General features: G+C 36.4%; 1 protein-coding gene across 1 annotated transcript in view; it reads left to right on the top strand.

Annotated features, from left to right (window-relative positions):
• DPH6 (diphthamine biosynthesis 6) overlaps nt 1-18,905 on the top strand; it is a 178,622-nt gene that overhangs the window by 92,909 nt on the left and 66,808 nt on the right. The window contains exons 4-5 of the mRNA XM_025390187.1: nt 1,319-1,392; nt 5,019-5,137. Coding sequence (XP_025245972.1) covers nt 1,319-1,392; nt 5,019-5,137 — 193 coding nt within the window. The remainder of the gene's footprint in view (nt 1-1,318; nt 1,393-5,018; nt 5,138-18,905) is intronic.

Genomic DNA, 18,905 nt, shown 5'->3' with positions numbered 1-18,905 from the left:
AGTTGCTGAAATAGGAAAGTAAAGGAAATAGCTCTTTTCCTGAAACCTTATCTGATAAAAAGAATTGTTTTATTTTGGGGTGATTTGGACAGGTATTTCTCTGTCATTTCGGAGGGCAAATTTTCATTTGACTTTAAAGACATGAAAAATTCCTTTTGCACATTTTTGTTTATTTATTATGACATCCTTTTAGGTACACAGGGTTATTTCAGTATGACTTGAAATATTAACTTTTGTTTTATGTGAAACACTTTTGTTTTTCTTTCTAGATGTCCAAGTTTGGTAAGACCAGAGTATTCATAATGAAGCGATCTCTCTGAAGTAGTTTCTTTTGTATGTCCGTAGGCTAGGATGGATTTTCTTTTACACCTATTCAGAGAATTTCTATTCAGTTTGTTATTAGTAATCACCCCCTAGTCACTTTCTTCAGGTCTGTTTTCTAGATAACAGTTCCCTAGTTTACACCCATATTGTGTATTATTCTTCCCTAAGTGTATTATCTTATACTTCTTTACATTAAATCTCATCTTGGACCTGTCCTTTCAAATCCCCAAGTTGTCCATAATCCATCCATGTACTTGATTGATCTTGTTTTCTTTTCTTTTTAATCCAGTCTGGCTTTGTATCATCTGCAAACTTGATCATACTTGAATGTACATTCTCCTCCAGCTCATTAATGAGTGTGCTAGACAGGATAGTTGTCATTCCCGTGGGACCATGCCGGATATACTGCTGGATGCTCTCAGTTGCAACTACGTTGATAATAATTCATTGCTTCCTTCCCATGACAGAATTCTTTATCTACAGTGCTATACTGTTATCCAGGCAATGCCTCTACCATCTCTGCTTTCTGGATACTCCTATTTCAATCATTTTTTCCTAAGATTGACGTAAAAATTATTGTGCTCCCTTATCTATGTAGGCCATTGCTTAATTTTTAAAAGAAGTTACTCAATCTGGGAAAATAGTGTCCTTAAATAGAAATTTCTCAAAAGTTTCCATTGAACATCAGTGAGTCTTTAAAAATACGTTAAGTGTGAAACATTTTGGAAGTGCTGCCTAAGTCTTTGCTTTCTCCATGGAAAGGGATCTCTAGTTATTTAAATTTTAAGAAAAACCATAATTATTTTTCTCACAGCTGAGAGAATGATTTAAATATATGTAAATTTTTTCTGAATGTCGATTATATTTTCAGTAAATTACTCTGCTTTGAGGTAGTTTTCTAGATGAGACGCAGTTCATTTATAATTTTCAGAGCATGATGTGGAGCCATTTGTTACTTTATTTTTAAAGTTATGGTTTTTTCCTTTATTTTCAGGAAAAAGAAGAAGTAGAGGGGATATCAGTAGGTGCTATACTTTCTGACTATCAGCGTATTCGAGTGGAAAATGTGTAAGAAAACATTAATTTGTTAATTTTAAAAGTGTATGTATTTTAAGAATGTGAATAAGTGAAAAATCAATAATTGTATTCAAATTATAAATAGGTGTGGTAGTCTACGTGCTCCATGGAACTAAATGTATGTATTTACCTAAGTAACAAAAGTCATGCTTTTACTTTTTTCTATCCTTATATCACACATGAGGAAATTTAACTTAATTAGTATAAGGAAAAATAATCTATCATAGAATTGAGATAGATTTTTTAGTGAGAAGTATTGTCTTCATTTTTTTCTTATTTGATTTAGTATATCCTGTTAATCTCTTTTAACTCATCATTTGTAATAAAAATCAAGAGATAATAGAATCAATACAGTAATATTTTAAAGAAAAAAATGCTTGCTAAGGAGTCATCTCTTCTTTGGTTCATATAATTCAGTCCTTGTCCAAAAATATTTATATGATTGAAGTACTTACATATAAAGCCATTCAACTTTCAAGGGATTTTTAGGATGTTCCTCCCCTCCTCCTAGCCCCTCTCTGCTCCCCTAAGGGAGGGAGCACTAGTGAAGCATTTAGTCTGTAGCTGCACATACCAAAACGGTCAATTCTATTGATCTGTTCAAAAATCATGAGGTGAAATGATAATATTGGTTATTTAATGTTGGCCTGGCAAGACACGACCTGAATGAATTTACTTTTCATTTTTAATTTATCTAGATAAATATAATATTGTATAGAGATTCTGGGCATAGTTATATTAACAAAAAAAAATTGGACTCCATTATTTTTCTTAAGCACAATTTGACCTACAAATAAGTTATTTTGCTAGTCAAAAGGATAAATAGAATAAAATAATGGCTGTATTTATATAATATTTTTATATTCTTGATAAAGAAACATTCCTATTTACTATCTCATTTAAAACCTACATATTAATAGATTTGAAAATTTAAGTTTCATTTTTATTTTATTTATTTTCTCTCTAATTCCATGGTGGATTTAGGGCAGTTTAAAAAAATACAGAATTTTAAGAGTGAATGAAGGGAAAACAGGGTAAAGCATAGTTAAGTGAAGAGAAATATGATCTTACATTTTAGAAGTGTATCAGAGTCTCTGGACGATGGATGATGATGGTGGAGTGGGGAAGAAGGTCATGTGTATTTTGAGAAAGTTTTCCTTGCATTCTACCTAGATGTAGATCTGCCGTTGAGAACAACCGATCTACAGATGGAGATGAATTGCATATCCCTTAAGCCATACTTTAGAAATAATAGTATTGTCATCAAGTTTTAGATCATGTTCTGAGAACTGTTAAAAATTAGTGTTTTTTAATAAGTTCAAACCCACATGCCTTAATGGGCAGCCAAACTGGAGATAGGGATGACATCTATTTATGAAAGTTAAAAAGCCAAATAAAAATGTGCTCCTGATTAGGAGGCTGCCCATTACATATATGTATATATATGGAAGAAGGGCACGCGTCATGCCCACGGGTAGAGACTTTCTCAGAACACAGTCTCTGGTACACTTGAACACATGGTTGAACAGATGAGTAGATTTTATGTTATAAAGCATATCTGCAATTATTTTATCCTTGAAATTTCAAAAGTAATGTTACTGGCAGTCTGTTGGTCCACAAACTCAATTTTGAATTAGCCTATGACCAAATTTTAGTTTGTGTTGTATTATCATAATTTCAGAATGTAAAGCGTTTAATAGATGTCACAAGTTCAAATTCAGCAGTGATTTACAGAGTACTTTTATTTGAGCCATGATATTTTGAACTGTTAAAGAACTTAAATAGGAAAAAAATTTTACTTACGTCTATAGTCAAGAGGTTTTGAGGAATTTCAAAGCAACAACCACAAATTTTACAATAAGGACAGGAAAAAAACTTTTTTTTAATAAAAAAGTAAGTCTTAGTTTAAAAAGGTAGAGAGGCTGTTTTGATTAGTCGACCTTAAACATTGGGTGAGAGGACAGCAAGAACTAGTGTTTGTATTACATGGGTAGTTCACATTTTATTATTTTTGTATTTATTAACTGCTTCAACATTGCTTAAATGCTCTGAGACATTTTAAAAGGGAAAATTACATGCAACAGTCTCTGCAAATGGGAAGGTTTTGGCTTTTTGAAAGTCAGGGTGTATGTAATGAAAAGCAATAGTGATATTTTTAAGGCCATGTATGAGTAAATGACCAAACATGGTACATTTAATAAGTATTGGGATCTCTGAGAGAAGAGAGAGAGAGAGATGAGTATAGGCCAGAGTAGTCAGCCAAGCAACCTTACAGATGCTAGGGACGGTGGATTTTACTTATAAACCTTATAGACACTGGGTTTTAGAGCTATATTCTTGGTCTGGAATCTGATCTCAGCCAGTTAGTGTATGACTCGGGCAAGTCACTTGGCTTTGACTATCATTTATTGAATACCTATTTTATCCAGGCATTGTACTGCATTATCTATATTACCTTTAATTGATTAAACAATTATAGTCCTTTCTGAGAAAGTGACATTTAAGCAAAGGCATGAAGCAAGTGAGAACACAACTAGTGTAAAGGCAAGACTGAGCAGGCAGGCAGCAGTGGTAGGATGGAGTGAGAAGAGAGTAAGTAGTAGGAAATAAAGTGCATGAACTAAACAGGGTGAGATCCATGGAGTGATGGGGAGCCACTGGAGGGTTTTGAGCAGAGGAATACTATGATCTATTTAATGTCTTAAAAGGATCACATTGGCTGCTGTATGGATTTTAAAAGGGTGAGGGTGGAGCAGGGACGGAAATTAGGATGTTGACATGAGAGAGAATGGTGGCCCAAACCAAGTTGTTAGCAGTGGTATTGGTGAGGAATAATCACATTCTGCGTTGTGGTAGATTGGATGTGGAATGTGAAGGAAAGGGAAGGATGATTTCATTTCACATTTTTTAATCCTCTTAAGAACTTTGAAAGGAACTATTTTTGCCCCTATTTATGAACTAGGAAACTAAGCGCAAGGACTTAGATTTTACTTGACTTCAAAAGCCGTGCAGCTAGAGTACAAAATGAGGTTTTAAATTCAGATGTGTCTTCACTCCAAAACCTATCTTTTTTCTACTTTACCAATAATGGAAAATATCTTGTACAGTGCCTGCAGCATTGTACTTTTTGTTCTTAGTATTTTCTTTTTATTCACAATCAAATTCTTAAAAAAAAAAATCAAAGTTAGTAGTTTGGAATAATTCACATAACTGTAGTTATTGTTAATTTAATCAATATGCGGCTGTTTTATTAGGATAAATTATTTGCCCACTTTACATATGCTTCAAAATTTTGATACCCATGGAAGTTTTAAAACAGAGAGAATACTGGCATTTGTAAACTCTTTTAATAGATTACTAAATTAAGAGTCTTACTAAAATTAATATTTCTAGTATGCCTAGAAATTTCATTTTTATCAGTTTATGCATAGCCCATGGAAATTAAATATGTTTATGTTGTATATATAAACTTCATTATGCAAAATATGTTTTTAAAAGCATTTTCAATGCTAAAATCCTTGAACGAAGCATTATGTTTCAAATCAAAGTAATTGCTGTGGATCCAAGTATAAAATATTAAGATATCATCTGACTTTCTTTTTCTTTTTCTTTTGTAGGTGTAAAAGGCTTAATCTCCAGCCTTTAGCTTACCTTTGGCAGAGAAACCAGGAAGATTTGCTCAGAGAGATGATATCATCTAACATTCAAGCAATGATCATCAAAGTAGCAGCTTTGGGTATGCAGCCAAACTATCAAGGGAGCTGTTTGTTGCCACATAGATAATCTCAATTCACTAATAAGTAGTTACAATGAACAAAGAAAACTGATTTAGAATATAAAAATGTGGAGTCACAGCTGAAGAAATTGAGTAAGCACCTTCCTTGCATGAAGAAAGGGAAGTTTTAAAATGGGCTTTTGACCATTTGCCAAAGTGATTACTAGTAAGGCTTTTTTTTTTTTTTAAATATATAACTGGTTCTAAAACTGATATTGTATTATAGTCCTTCAATTTAAGTTTTTTTTTTTTTTAGGGTTTGGAATTTAGGCTTGTTGGAGACAGGAAATACAAGGGTTATTTTTGTTTTGTTTTGGAGTTTTTTGGAAGCTTCTTGCAATATGTATTTGACACAAAACATGATATATTCCTTGTATTTTTTAACATATTTTGAATAATGCTAAAATAGAATGATGGTTTTGTTTTTGTTATAAAAAATAGATAGGATACTGGTTTTTGTTGGAGGTGGTGAGAAAATCACGTTTGAGAAAATGTTATCTGATTAGTTAGCATAGACGCAGCAGGCAGGTGGTAATCTGATTCAAGTATGGACATTACATATGAACACATTTAATTTATTTGGAATTGCTGTAATTACATTAATCTTTGAGAAACCATAGGGTTTGAGCCCAGTCCGTTCATTTCGTGAACCTGTTATAGAAAATGCCCTGAAGCCTGAGAGTTCCCAAAGCCTAAATCATGTACCTCATTTGAGAGTGTTTACCTTGCTGGTCTCTGAAATAACGAGATCTCGAGCTGTAGAAGATTTTACAGATACATTCACTTTTTAAATAAAATTAAGAGAAAGAGTACAGACCCCATAATGTTTCTCCATGGTAAATACCAAGCTGCTCTATTCTTGCTGAAGTTGAAGTGTTGTCTTCAGTTGAAAGCTTTATTTAGTGAATCTGTAGTTGATCTCCTTAGCTGTTAAAACGAGAAAGATTGAGTGGTATTATATTATTATTTCTGAGAAAAGGTTGCCGAGCAGCTCTCATGATTAACGATCTCATTATAAATATATTTGTCATATGAATTTCTGGGTGATTCTGTACAGAGTATTCACTCTTGCTTTTTCTTTGTCTCTCGCTCTCTCTTTGAATTTTCTAAGATTACATAGTTCTGTAATGAAGTTCACATGACATCTCACTGAAAGGTACACATACTATTCCTTTTACTGCCAGATAGATAAAAGACTGGATTAGAACCCAGAGAGACCTCCCTTATTGAAAAGGTAGTCAAAGAATTTGACCTTATTGCCATCTTTTAATAGTATATGACCGATATTGTGTGTTCTTTCATTTCTATGTGTACGTCTCTGTAGGGATTAGAGATGGGGAATTAGCTTTATCAAGCCTTTGGGTAAAATGTAAAAACCAAGCAGATTTGTCTTTGGCATCTCAGTAACGAAAATATAGATCTGATTTTAACATTTACAGCACATGGTTTCTACTGACTGCCTATAGGTGTGCAAAGATGAAAGTTATTCTTTAGAATAATATTAAGAAAGACAGTACTTCTGAAGACATAGAAACATATAAATGATGCAATATAGGTTGCTAAGCCTTTTTCCTCCCATTTAAAATTGTCAGTACAGGATTTAAGCCAAAAAAAAAAAAAAGGGACAATAAGACCTTTCTATGGGGGAGAGGGATCAGTAAAATTTTGTGGACCATTTTTCTATGAAATGGTCTTATAATAGAAAAGGGTCAGTTCTACACGAATGCATACAAATATGTTTTTTATAATTATGTTACATAACCTTTATGTCTTATAGGCATCAATGAACTCATAAAATTTCTGGCTTCTTTGTTTCATTATAATGTTTTAAGGGACTCATCCATATTATTGAATGAAGCAATAGTGTGTTCATTTATATTGTAGTATAGTGTTCCCTTGTGGGAGACTCTAATTAACTTATCACACCACAATTTAATTGTCCATTCTATTATTGATGGCATATAGGTGGTATCCAGTTTGGCACTGTGATAAACAATGCTGCCACAAAGTGGTCATCTTACACATTTTCTGTCCCAGAGCTAGAACATCCTTTTTTTCAGGAAGCCCTGGTTTCTTTGAACGTGAAATGATATATGTCTGTATGTGTGTATCTAATGACTCATGAGTTCATGATATTTCAAAATCAAATTGAAGACAACATAAGGATTATAATAATTCTGTATTCTATCTCTGCCTTCTTTCTTCCATAGTAAATCTTGATTATCAAGGTCACAAGAGATACTATTTATTAGAAAATCCCATAATTTGGGGGAACAAAAAGACCAAATAGCAGATCTATTATCCGTTCTTTCCAGTAACTGGGGTAGGCTTCCTGGAAGAAAGAAGGAAGAACTTCTATAATCTTCCTGCAAATATAATTACAGACCTCATGGCAAAAAAACATACAAAGAAACAAAAAAATCACTAAGGGTATTTACTAGAGGGGAAGAGTATCTTTGGACTGCATTTAGCAGGATGTTATCTAGTTGCTAAAAAAGAGATAAATGATAAAGGGAAAATATGAAACCACTTTTACCTATCACTGGAAAAACCTCCTGTTTCTTGAAAGATATATTTGTTTCCAAAGTAACTAAATTGATCACTAGGAAAAACTGTACAGGTTTAAGGGTTAGTTTATTCAGTTAAATGATGGTGTAGTAGCATTGACTGTGAAAGGGAATAATGCTAGGACTCTACTTGTAAGGTTTCTAGGATTGGGAGATAGGAATGAGGTGATGGGGGAGGATGCAAGTTCCCAACTATATATCTTTCCCATTTCATAGATTTTTTTATTAGTTTTCCCTGATCTAATGGTCCTAGGCCCGAGTTTAAAGTTGCACATACCAAAGGAAAGTGTTGTCAGTACACAAAACACAATATCAATAGCATTACATTTGACAGTGCATATTCTTAAAGGCCTTTAGGGGTGTGAATAACTTCACTCTGTGTAGGCAAATTAAGGCCTATCCATAAACACAAGCCAAGTGTCTTGTGATTCTTATGTGTCAAATCCTGTAATATCTGCCAAGGAGAAGTGCTAACAAGGCTGCTGTTTTACTGTCCCTGTGGGTTTATAATACAACCGTTGAACCAGTTAGCCCAATCGTGGGGAAAAGGGTATGGGTCAAAACAGGTAATAGATGGAAATGGGAGGACGTGTAAGAGATAGAAAGGCACTTATACGTGAATTCAAGTTCTGTGGAGAGATGTAACCATGTGACCTAACATGGCAGAGCCTCTGAGCTAGAAAATAATAACGTATTTGGTATCTCTCCTTGGTAAATGCCGAGCTACTCTATTCTTGCTGAAGTTGAGTTGTTGTCTTGGATATCTCTCTCAAATTTGATGCTAACCTAACTGATGTTGAGAGAACACTTTGGATGTGTTTTCTGGAGAGAAGGGAAATTGGTGATGTACAGCTCTACTTAAAGATTCCACCTAAGGCCTGTAATCCCAGCAGTTTGGGAGGCCGAGGCAGGCGTATCATGAAGGTCAGGAGATTGAGACCATCCTGGCTAATACGGTGAAACCCCGTCTCTACTAAAAATACAAAAAAATTAGCCGGGCATGGTGGCGGGCGCCTGTAGTCCCAGCTACTCAGGGGGCTGAGGCAGGAAAATGGCATGAACCTGGGAGACAGAGCTTGCAGTGAGCCAAGATCACGCCACTGCACTCCAGCCTGGGTGACAGAGCGAGACTCCGTTTCAAAAAAGAAAAGAAAGATTCCACCTATGTAATCTAGAGGAGTAAAGTGGCAGAGTGCCCCTTGATTACTCAATGTAGGAGCAGTTCACTACAGTTCCCACTCATGTCTTGGTTTGTAGGCTATCCAGTTGTCCCTTGGACAACAAGGTGGTTAGGAGCACCAACCCCCGGCACAGTTGAAAAGCCACTTATAACTTTTGACATTCCAAAAACTTAACTACTGCTGTAGACCAGAAGCCTTACCAAAAACATAACAGGCAAGTAACACATTTTGCATGTTGTATGTATTACATACTCTTACAATAAAATAAGCTGGAGAAAAGAAAATTTTACTAAGACAATTATAAGGAAGAGAGGCCAGACACAGTGGCTCATGCTTATATTCCCAGGACTTTGGGAGCCCAAAATGAAAGGATCGCTTGAGTCAGGAGTGTGAGACCAGCCTGGGCAACATAAGGAGACCTATCCCTATAAAAAGTTTAAAAATTAGCTGGGCATGGTGGTGTGTGCCTGTAATCCCAGCTACTCAGGAGGCTGAGGCGGGAAAATCGCTTCAGCCTGGGAAGTCAGGGCTTCAGTGAGCTGTCTTTGCACTTTTGCACTCCAACCTGGGTGAAGAGCAAGACCCTGTCTCAAAAAAAAAAAAAAAGAAAGAAAAAAAAAGTAAGGAAGAGAAAATACACTTATAGTACTGTCCTGTATTTATCAGTACTGCAAATTTGTGTCATCTGTTTACAAAATGAATCATCTGTCCAAAATTGCAGGCAACCACAGCTGCAGATCTCAATCTACAGAACGTCAACTTTTTCTTACAATGTCATGACTTTTCTCTGCATCTTGGGAACACGTCGAGCATCACTAGTGGCAGTTCGTATGGGTCCCATGGTGTCACTCGAGGTTTACAGTATTTACACTAAACCCAATGAAATATATGCAAGAACCACAAGAGATCACTTTTTACTGCAATACACAATTTACTGGAGACAGAAAATGCTCTGCTCATGAGATGATTAGCATCACATAGTATTTTAAGCAGACACTAGCAACACTTGAGCTCACCGCAATGGCAACAGGAGATGGCTACAAAATTAATACAGTAGTAACAATAGATAATAATAGTTAATTTTATGCAGTTATGATTTAATGCTGCATCTTTATGTTTGTTTACCTTTCACCTGTCAATATGTGTGTGTTTCGGTAAATTTTAACCTTTTATAATAGATTTCTATATATTTTATGGTAGTAAATGATAAAATACATGAACATCTACATGTATTTCATGCATTTATGACATACCTTTCTCTTAATTTTTTCAGTATTTCTAGGCTACATGGTTCATATGTTGAGTTTTTTCAAATTGTCACAAATCTCTCCAAATACACTTATTGAAAAAAATCCATATATAAGTGAATCCAGGCAGTTCATATTCATGATGTTCAAGGGTCAACTATATTTACCATTCAGATCTCTTTTTTTTTTGTTTTGTTTTGTTTTGATGATTTCACTATTACTAATCAAAGTACATAGATGGAGGATTTGGAGCAATAGGGCTTTTGCATTCCTTGTGGACATAAATCAAGACAATATGTTGCTAAGACATCTACCTAGGTATAATGGAGAGCAGATTTCTACTGCCTGTTACAGCTTGATTTCCTTCTAATATAGAATATGTGAATGCGAATGGAATTCATTTAAGGGAATTGGAAGACCACCTTGAGGGAGATGGATTTGGATGTCATGTAATGAATAAATATTACTAACAACTCCTGTCTGGAATTATGCAGAGTATGTTTGTGAAAAGCCTATGACATACCCAAAGAGAGCTGTGTTTGGTACATAATATACCAAATGACAATCTCATGGGACTTTTGTGTGTGTGTGCAAACTATTTTTCTAAATTGTACAAATTTTACTAATGTACCATGGTAATAACCCATGTTGTTGCTTGATAAATATTGTCCCTGCTGTCTTGATGTTCTAAAGGCATTTTTAGTAGTGGTCTTAAGGACCATTACTAATATCAGACCAAATCAGACCAAAATAATGTTCCTGAAAACTCGTGATGAAAAGGAGTTGCTAGTCCCAATAGAGACACTAGAGGGAGCTCTCTTCCAGGAGACTGGCTGCATCTGGAAATGGCCCTAGAGGGACAAGAAAGCTTTAAATGACTGGACTAATAGAGTATTTAATGGAACATCATATTGGTCAGCAGTGCAAGAAGAGGGCTTCTACTCTTAGCAGGAAAGACTCTTGAATATTCCAATTGCTATGGAAGTTGTTGTTTTTAAAGATCAATGGCCAGCAGTTCTAGTAGCCAAGCTAAGGATGCCCACTTATGGGAACACTATGATTAGCCTAAATTATGGGACATTGCTGAACAGTGTGGCCTTTATATTTGTTCTCCAGTGGCCCAAGTATCACAGATAAAAAGGGAATTTGTCTTTCTCATGCTACACTGACTAGAATTGGAAGGATAAAGGAACGACATTATGTTGTCCTGAAGGGAGCTTGTTGCATAATGATATCTGGAAGCCAATGACTTTTAAAACCTATACTGTGCTATATATAATTATATCCTCAAGACAAATGGAATCCCAAATTTATTGAACAATAATCTCTAGTGACTAACCTAGTCACTGTGACTATGAACGTGCATGAGAAAAGTTGTTTTTGTTGGGAAGAGACAGAGAATGGTACTGTAATTCTAATTGACCTCACGTGCTAATCTGGGCCAGCGTATAGCAGTGAAGGACCTGGAGAGCTATTCTGATGGTCTTGGAACTCTACCTTGTTAGGCTGCCTGATTACTTATCTTCTTGAAATTATCAGAAAAGGTTGAAACTGGGTAAGATGTCCAGTTTGTTTGAGCCTAATTTAACAAGCTAATATTTTGGTTTAACTCAATTTCGTATTTATTTTGTATTACACTACAAAATAAATATCACATTGTATGTGGGACTGTAGAGAACATATTCTTATGTTTCTGCACAGTTAGGACTTTGAACAAATTTTACAGAAACTAGAGACATAGGCTAAAAGACAACTTTTAGAAATTAGTTTATGGCTGAACAGATAGTGAAAACTCCAGAGAGACTTACCTTTCTTGAGGTATCTGTTTACATTTCAAAGGAAGGGTTGAGACCAGGACCTTGGAGACACCTCTTGGATTGTAAAGGTGGAGACACTAGTTTTTCCCCCCAGGAAGATTTATTTACATTCCAAAGTGTGAAAGCACATATCCTTCTCTTGACTTTTCCAAGGAAACTCTCTCAGAAGGGAACGGGGAACAGCTGCCTCTTTTTTCCTAAATCAATACTCAGATTTATTTTTCCAGACCCCTTACCTATGGTAGATGGAATTACTTGCAAGAGTATTTCTCTTTCTCATCACCTTGCTCCTGGAGTAAGAGCTGGGGCAGAGAAAAGTCAGAACAGTATTATTTACTTATTCTTTGTAAGTAATAAAAATAATGTGTTCTGCTCCAACAAGAGTTCTGCAGGGACCTCTTGTTGGGACTCAGCATACCAGTAGATATAGATATTATATTAAAATGTTAACAGTATATGAGACAATTTCAGAATAACAATGCTAATGCCACCACTGATTATGTAATTTCAGAGAACAGTTGAAAAGATTTTTTTGTATGTGCTTTTCTGAATTTCCCCTCTCATTTTTAAGACATCTTTTTATTTGTATTGTCTGAGCATATAGCTACTATGATTATACATTATTTTTTAAGTTTTACAGAAATATAATTAACACACTATGCACATCACCCACTTAAAATGTACAATTCAATTTTTTTAGTGTATTCACAGGTTGTGCAATCATTATCACAGTCTAGTTTTAGAATTTGTGTTCCCCAAAAAGTAATCCCATGCTGATTAGTAATCATTCTCAAGTTACACCCAACCCCTGCTCCCCTGCTCCCAGTTTTAAGCACCATGAGGACTTTGTATCTTCATATCTTTATAGATTTACCTATTGTGGATATTTCATATAAATGGAATCCTACAATATGTGGTCTCTGTGACTGGCTTCTTTCACTTAGAATGTTTTCAAGAAACATCCAAATTGTAGCTTATACAACTGAGTTCTTTTTATTGCCATGTAATATTCTGTTACAAAGATATACCACATTTTATTTAGCCATTCATCAGTCCATGGACATTTGAGTCATTTCCATTTTTTGTTTATTATGAATAATGCTTCTATGAACATTTGTGTACAAGTTTTTCTTTGGATGTATGTATTCATTTCTCTTGGGTATATAACTAGGAGTGGAATTTTGTCATATGATGATTCTATGTTTAACATTTTGAGCAACCACCAAACTGATTTCTAAAGTGGCTATACCACTTTAGATTCCCACTAGCAATGAACAAGGGTTCCAGTTTTTCACATCCTAGCCAACACTTAATTATTTTCCATCTTTCTTATAGCTATCCTGGTGAGTATAAAGTTGTATCTCATTGTGGTTTTATTTTGCATTTCTCTAATGGCTAATGATGTTGACCATCTTCTTATGTATTTATTGGCCATTTGTCTATCTTCTTTAGAGAAATGCCGGTTAAAATCTTTTCCCTATATTTTAATTGAGTTATTTGTCTTTAGTGAGTTGTAGGTTTTCTTTAATATATATTCTGAGTATAAGTCTCTTATCAAATGTGTGATTTTAAATATTTTCTCCCATTTTGTGGGTTTTCTCTTTACTTCTGGGTGGTGTCCTTTGAAGCATAAACATTTTTAGTTTTGACGTAGTCCAATTTATCATTTTTTGTTTTGATTATATGTTCTTTTGATGTTACTTCTAAGAAATCATTGCCTAACTTGATGTCATGAGATTTACTCCTATGTTTTCTTCTAAGAGTTTTATACTTTTAGCTCTTACATTAGGTATGTGATTTCCTGGTTCTATCCTTCTCCCACTGTATGTATGTATGTGTGTATGCATGTGTGAGTTCATTTTCTTTTAATTATTATTATACTTTTAAGTTCTGGGATTCACATGCAGAACATGCAGATTTATTAAATAGGTATACACGTGCCATGGTGGTTTGCTGCACCCATCAACCCGTCATCTACATTAGATATTTCTCCTAATGCTATCCCTCCCCTAGCCCTCCAGCCCCCACAACAGGGCCTGGTGTGTGATGTTCCCCTCCCTGTATCCAAGTGTTCTCATTGTTCAACTCCCACTTATGAGTGAGAACATGCGGTGTATGGTTTTCTGTTCCTGTGTTAGTTTGCTGAGAATTATGGCTTCCAGCTTCATCCATGTCCCTGCGAAGGCCATGAACCCATCCTTTTTTATGGCTGCATAGTACTCTGTGCTGTATATGTGCCACATTTTCTCTATCCAGTCTGTCATTGATGGGCATTTGGGTTGGTTCCAAGTGTTTGTTATCGTGAATAGTGCTGTAATAAACATACATGTGCATGTGTCTTTATAGTAGAATGATTTATAATCCTTTGGGTATATACCCAGTAATGGGATTGCTGGGTCAAATGGTATTTCTGGTTCTAGATCCTTGAGGAATCGCCACACTGTCTTCCACAATGGTTAAACTAATTTACACTCCCACCAACAGTGTAAAAGCGTTCCTATTTCTCCACATCCTCTCCAGCATCTGTTGATTCCTGACTTTTTAATGATCGCCATTCTAACTGGCATGAGATGGTGTCTCATTGTGGTTTTGATTTGCATTTCTCTAATGACCAGTGATGATGAGCTTTTTTTCATATGTTTGTGGGCCACATAAATGTCTTCTTTTGAGAAGTGTCTGTTCGTGTCTTTCATCCACTTTTTGATTGGGTTGTTTGTTTTTTTCTTGTAAATTTGTTTAAGTTCCTTGTAGATTCTGGATATTTGCCCTTTGTCAGATGGATAGATTGCAAAAATTTTCTCCCATTCTGTAGGTTGCCTGTTGACTGTGATGATAGTTTCTTTTGCTGTGCAGAAGCTCTTTAGTTTAATTAGATCCCATTTGTCAATGTTGTCTTTTGTTGCCGTTGCTTTTGGTGCATAAGGCACATATTCCTGGTGGCTCCTCCCCGTTCTCCCAGTGCGCATGCAGACCCCCTGTCTGTTGCAGGCATGCCCAGGCAGGACCCTGTGCGGGTTTCCCTATCTGCCTCCTGCCTCTATCATTCCCTCCTAAAGAAGGACATATAACTGCCATTAGGATAAGGATAGGGATAAGGATAAAGACTGATCACTTCGTACTGCTGACAGGAGGCACTGTTTTGGGAAGACGGAGTCAGATCTCCCTCAGAGGCCTATCTAAGGTTCCGCAGTTAAAGGGGGCCATTGTTTGAGGCTCCAGTTGCATGAATGTTTGGAGTTGGATGACCTGAAGGCGAGAGGAGACAAACCTGGTTATTAGAAAGCGTGTCAAAATGAAACAGAAAGGGGTGGGTAAGGACAGTTTTTAAATCCCAAGGCTGTTGACATGCCTGGATAACTGGTGGCTGTAGTTAGCGTTGCTAAGATTTGGGTGCATGGGGCTTGGCTTTGGTTAGCCCTCTTTGTCTTATTTTCCCAAAAAGGAAACCTCCAGGTTATAGGCACCCTATTTACTCCCATCACCTGGCAGGATTTTCAGGATAATTGCTCAGAATTAAAATATTGAACCAGATTTTTACAGGACCCATCCCTTTTGTTCCTTCTGAGCTGCAGCCAGAAATTGCTGGTTGGCTCACAGGAATAAGCAGTGTAAGCCTAAAATGTAGGCAAGAACTTAAAAAACAACAAACAAGTCTGGAATTTAATGACAAATGTGTAAGTTTTGAAACATACTTTCTCTCCAGTCCTCATTTTTATTAAAAACAAAGCATAACAGGACTGAGTTGTTTGCAAAATAACTTTAGTCTCATACCTGGCCCAATTATTTGCGTAAGGTGGAGCAAGAATGGGCTTTTTAAATTGGATTTGATGGAATTCTATTCCACAAGGAATCTCAGATAGGACTTTTATTTTCCTTTTTTAGAGCCAAGCTCTGCCATGGGTTTGTGTACTCTAATGACTGTGAGTTGGGTGAACTCCTCTCTTCTTGAGTTCCCAAGAACATGGGGCTCCTGGACCTGTTAGAAAGTGACATTCTTTACTCACCACAGGTTAGGAACTTTGTACAGGGACTATATAGACAAGGTATCTACTATAGACAGTTTTCCCAAGGGGTTTTTATTGGATCTGCAAGTTGAGCTTGATTCCTTAAAAGGAAGAATACCCTTCCAGTCAAAGCCTTGATAAAACAACCAGTTTCTCCAGTTACATCCTGTTGCAAGAGAAAATGGATTATTATTGCACTGATGCAAATAACCATATTGCCATTAGCTAAGAATGCTGACAATTTCCCAATACTAGAGAAGCCAGGCAGAGAGAAACAAATATGCTCCAAATTTTGTTCACAGGAGTATGCCTCACTCTGTTAAAGGCCATAAATAGCTCCAAATAAGTTTCCTTGACTCTGAAAAACAAAGTAAGTATCAGCAATGTTTTAAACAAAAGTTTAAAAAGCTTACTCAGTTTTTCATTAGTTCAGTCCATTCATTTAACTCTTGTTCTGTTTGATATTTATCAACATTTCAGCTATTAATATCAACCCCAAGTTTCTAATGAAATCTTATAGACAATTCTATCCAATCTTAACCAGTTTGACCACGAGGTGAGACCGTTATGAACCTTTTATAACTCTTTATAAATTTTGCTAAAAAGCAGATTAGTGCCTTAGGAAAACCTTGTTTTGCTTTTATTTCAATGCTCAATTTACAGAAAAACCATATAATACCCTTTTGAATCTAGTCAGTGTTCACACACAGAATTTCTTTTGCAAGATTAATTTTTAGAAACCTTCCACAACTTGTTTAAACCTTTGGCTTTATCTTACCTAATTTAAAATAATCCTATAAACCTAGGTGAAAAGTTACATTTTGATGGCATTTGCATTTTACCAGTAATCTCCAAGGCTGTTTCCATTTCTCAAAGACTGAAGTCACACGAACCAAAAGGTACCACAGCTTTTATCTTCCCTTTAAAAGATATTTGATCTAGATGCTTATTTTCCTTTAGATCAATTAATAAGAGCTCTCTTTTTTGTAGATATCACACACAACACGTATATAACCACACAGACAAATAGAAGCAGATCCAGTAGTTATAGGATTTTCTGTTTACCAGTCTCCTAATTGGGCTATTGACCTCTGAATGAGGCCCTTTAAGTGTAGGGCTAGGAAAGCATGCAGTTTCTAGGGCCTAATAAACAGGTATAGCTGGAAGACAAAAACAAATTTTGAGAAAGATCCATCCGCCTCTAATTCCTGGGGCTCCATGAGGAAAACAGAGACTCCTCCCAAAATGGAATCCAATGACCTTTTCTGTTTTTCTCAAGGAATCACAGGCCATCGCTTGAACCCAGGATGCGGAGGTTGCAGTAAGTCAAGATCGCACCACTGCACTCCAGCCTGGACGAAAGAGAGAGACTCTGTCTCAAAAAAAAAAAAAAAAAAGGAAATTATCTTAGGGCCTCTGATGTGTGCATTAAGGGTGGCAAGAAAAAATGGAGAAAAATAATTCAGTCAACTGAGAAAAAACTTTTTCCAGAAAAACAAGATACAAGAAGAGAAAAATATAAACACCTTTAAATATACCTATAACTTGGGTATCCTTTTTTAATTTAGCTCAGTGCTCTATGAAAATCCATTTAAATCCCTTATTATCCAACTTTAACCATGCCAAGTGACCAGTATTTTGGCTTTCAAACTTTACCAATGGTAACCTCCCAGGGACTCAGAGAAAGGAAAATTCAAGGTGATTTGTGGAGGGGAAGAGAATCAACAAATGGTAAAGGTCATGCAAATATCAAACCAGAAAGGACTCATTCCCTAAGCCAGGTCTGAACCTAGGCTGCCATTGTAAAACGACAGAGGCTAGAACAAAGCACTGCCACGTGGTTACAGGTCATGCTTTCAAGGACGTAAAACAAGATAGAGGCCTGCAGCAAAGTTTGCCACTGACTGGTTTGCTGGCCTGGGTTGAACAACAGGCCTGTGGAGTCCTGTGCCTGTATCCCATCCTAAGGTACCCCTCTTTCTGACAGAACCGTGCAGAGTGACATGCAAAGCACACCAGTTTGGCTATAGCTTAAGACCAGCCTCACAAATCCTTTTTTATAATTCAGACTTTACAGAGAATATAAACAGTGATCCTTACCATTCCGTTTACCAGTTTGCACCAGGAGAGGGAGGCCAAAAGCCCAACTGGTAAAAAAAAGTTTACTCTTTTGCCTGCATGTCAGGCTTCCGGGTTCCCTTCCTCCAAGCTCAGTCCCAAGCCAACCAGTTTAAGGTTTGGGAAATTAACTTTTCCCAGTTTGGAGCATACATCCAAGAGGACTGTCCCATAGGGGAACACAATACTCATCTGTGAAGAGAGGACAGAGGAGGAAAAGGAAAAAAGAAGACTTTTTTTTCAAAGGAGCCCCAGGACTCAGGATGCATTCAAGAGGTTCACAATGAAGATGATGGCTACTCATCTAGAAAGAGGGGAGCGAGGTGTTCCTGGTTCCCTTTTCTTCCTAGTGAATACTATGGATATGTGAGGGAGAGAAATTGAGGCATCCCTCTTTCTTTCTTTTGTCCAAATATCCCTGAGGCCCAGCAACTGCAACAGGGTGCCGCCCGTGGGCGTCCAAGTGGCTCTTACCCATGTAAACATGGGATCCTAGGGGATAGGATGGTCCACTCTTACCCATGTACACCCTGTCTCCCCTGCTGTTAGTAGCTTTTGAGTTCTGAAACTTGGAATTGAGTTTGGGACAAAAATGTGTCTCGGGGGTTGCATGGACTCCATATCGTAAGCCAAATGCTAAGGAGAAGCTGTGGAATTGAGTTCTCCTCCAACAAGGGAGAGGAAAGGGTGTCCTGGCCTAGTAAAACGTCCTCCAAAAGGAGGGGAGAAAGCCTCTTGCATAAAAGTTAACTCCTGACCTGGTGGAGAAAAGGAAAAAAAAAAAACTTAAATACA

Source organism: Theropithecus gelada, chromosome 7a, assembly GCF_003255815.1.
Source record: "Theropithecus gelada isolate Dixy chromosome 7a, Tgel_1.0, whole genome shotgun sequence".
NCBI lineage: Eukaryota > Metazoa > Chordata > Mammalia > Primates > Cercopithecidae > Theropithecus > Theropithecus gelada.
This window is presented reverse-complemented; position numbering and strand designations above follow the sequence as displayed.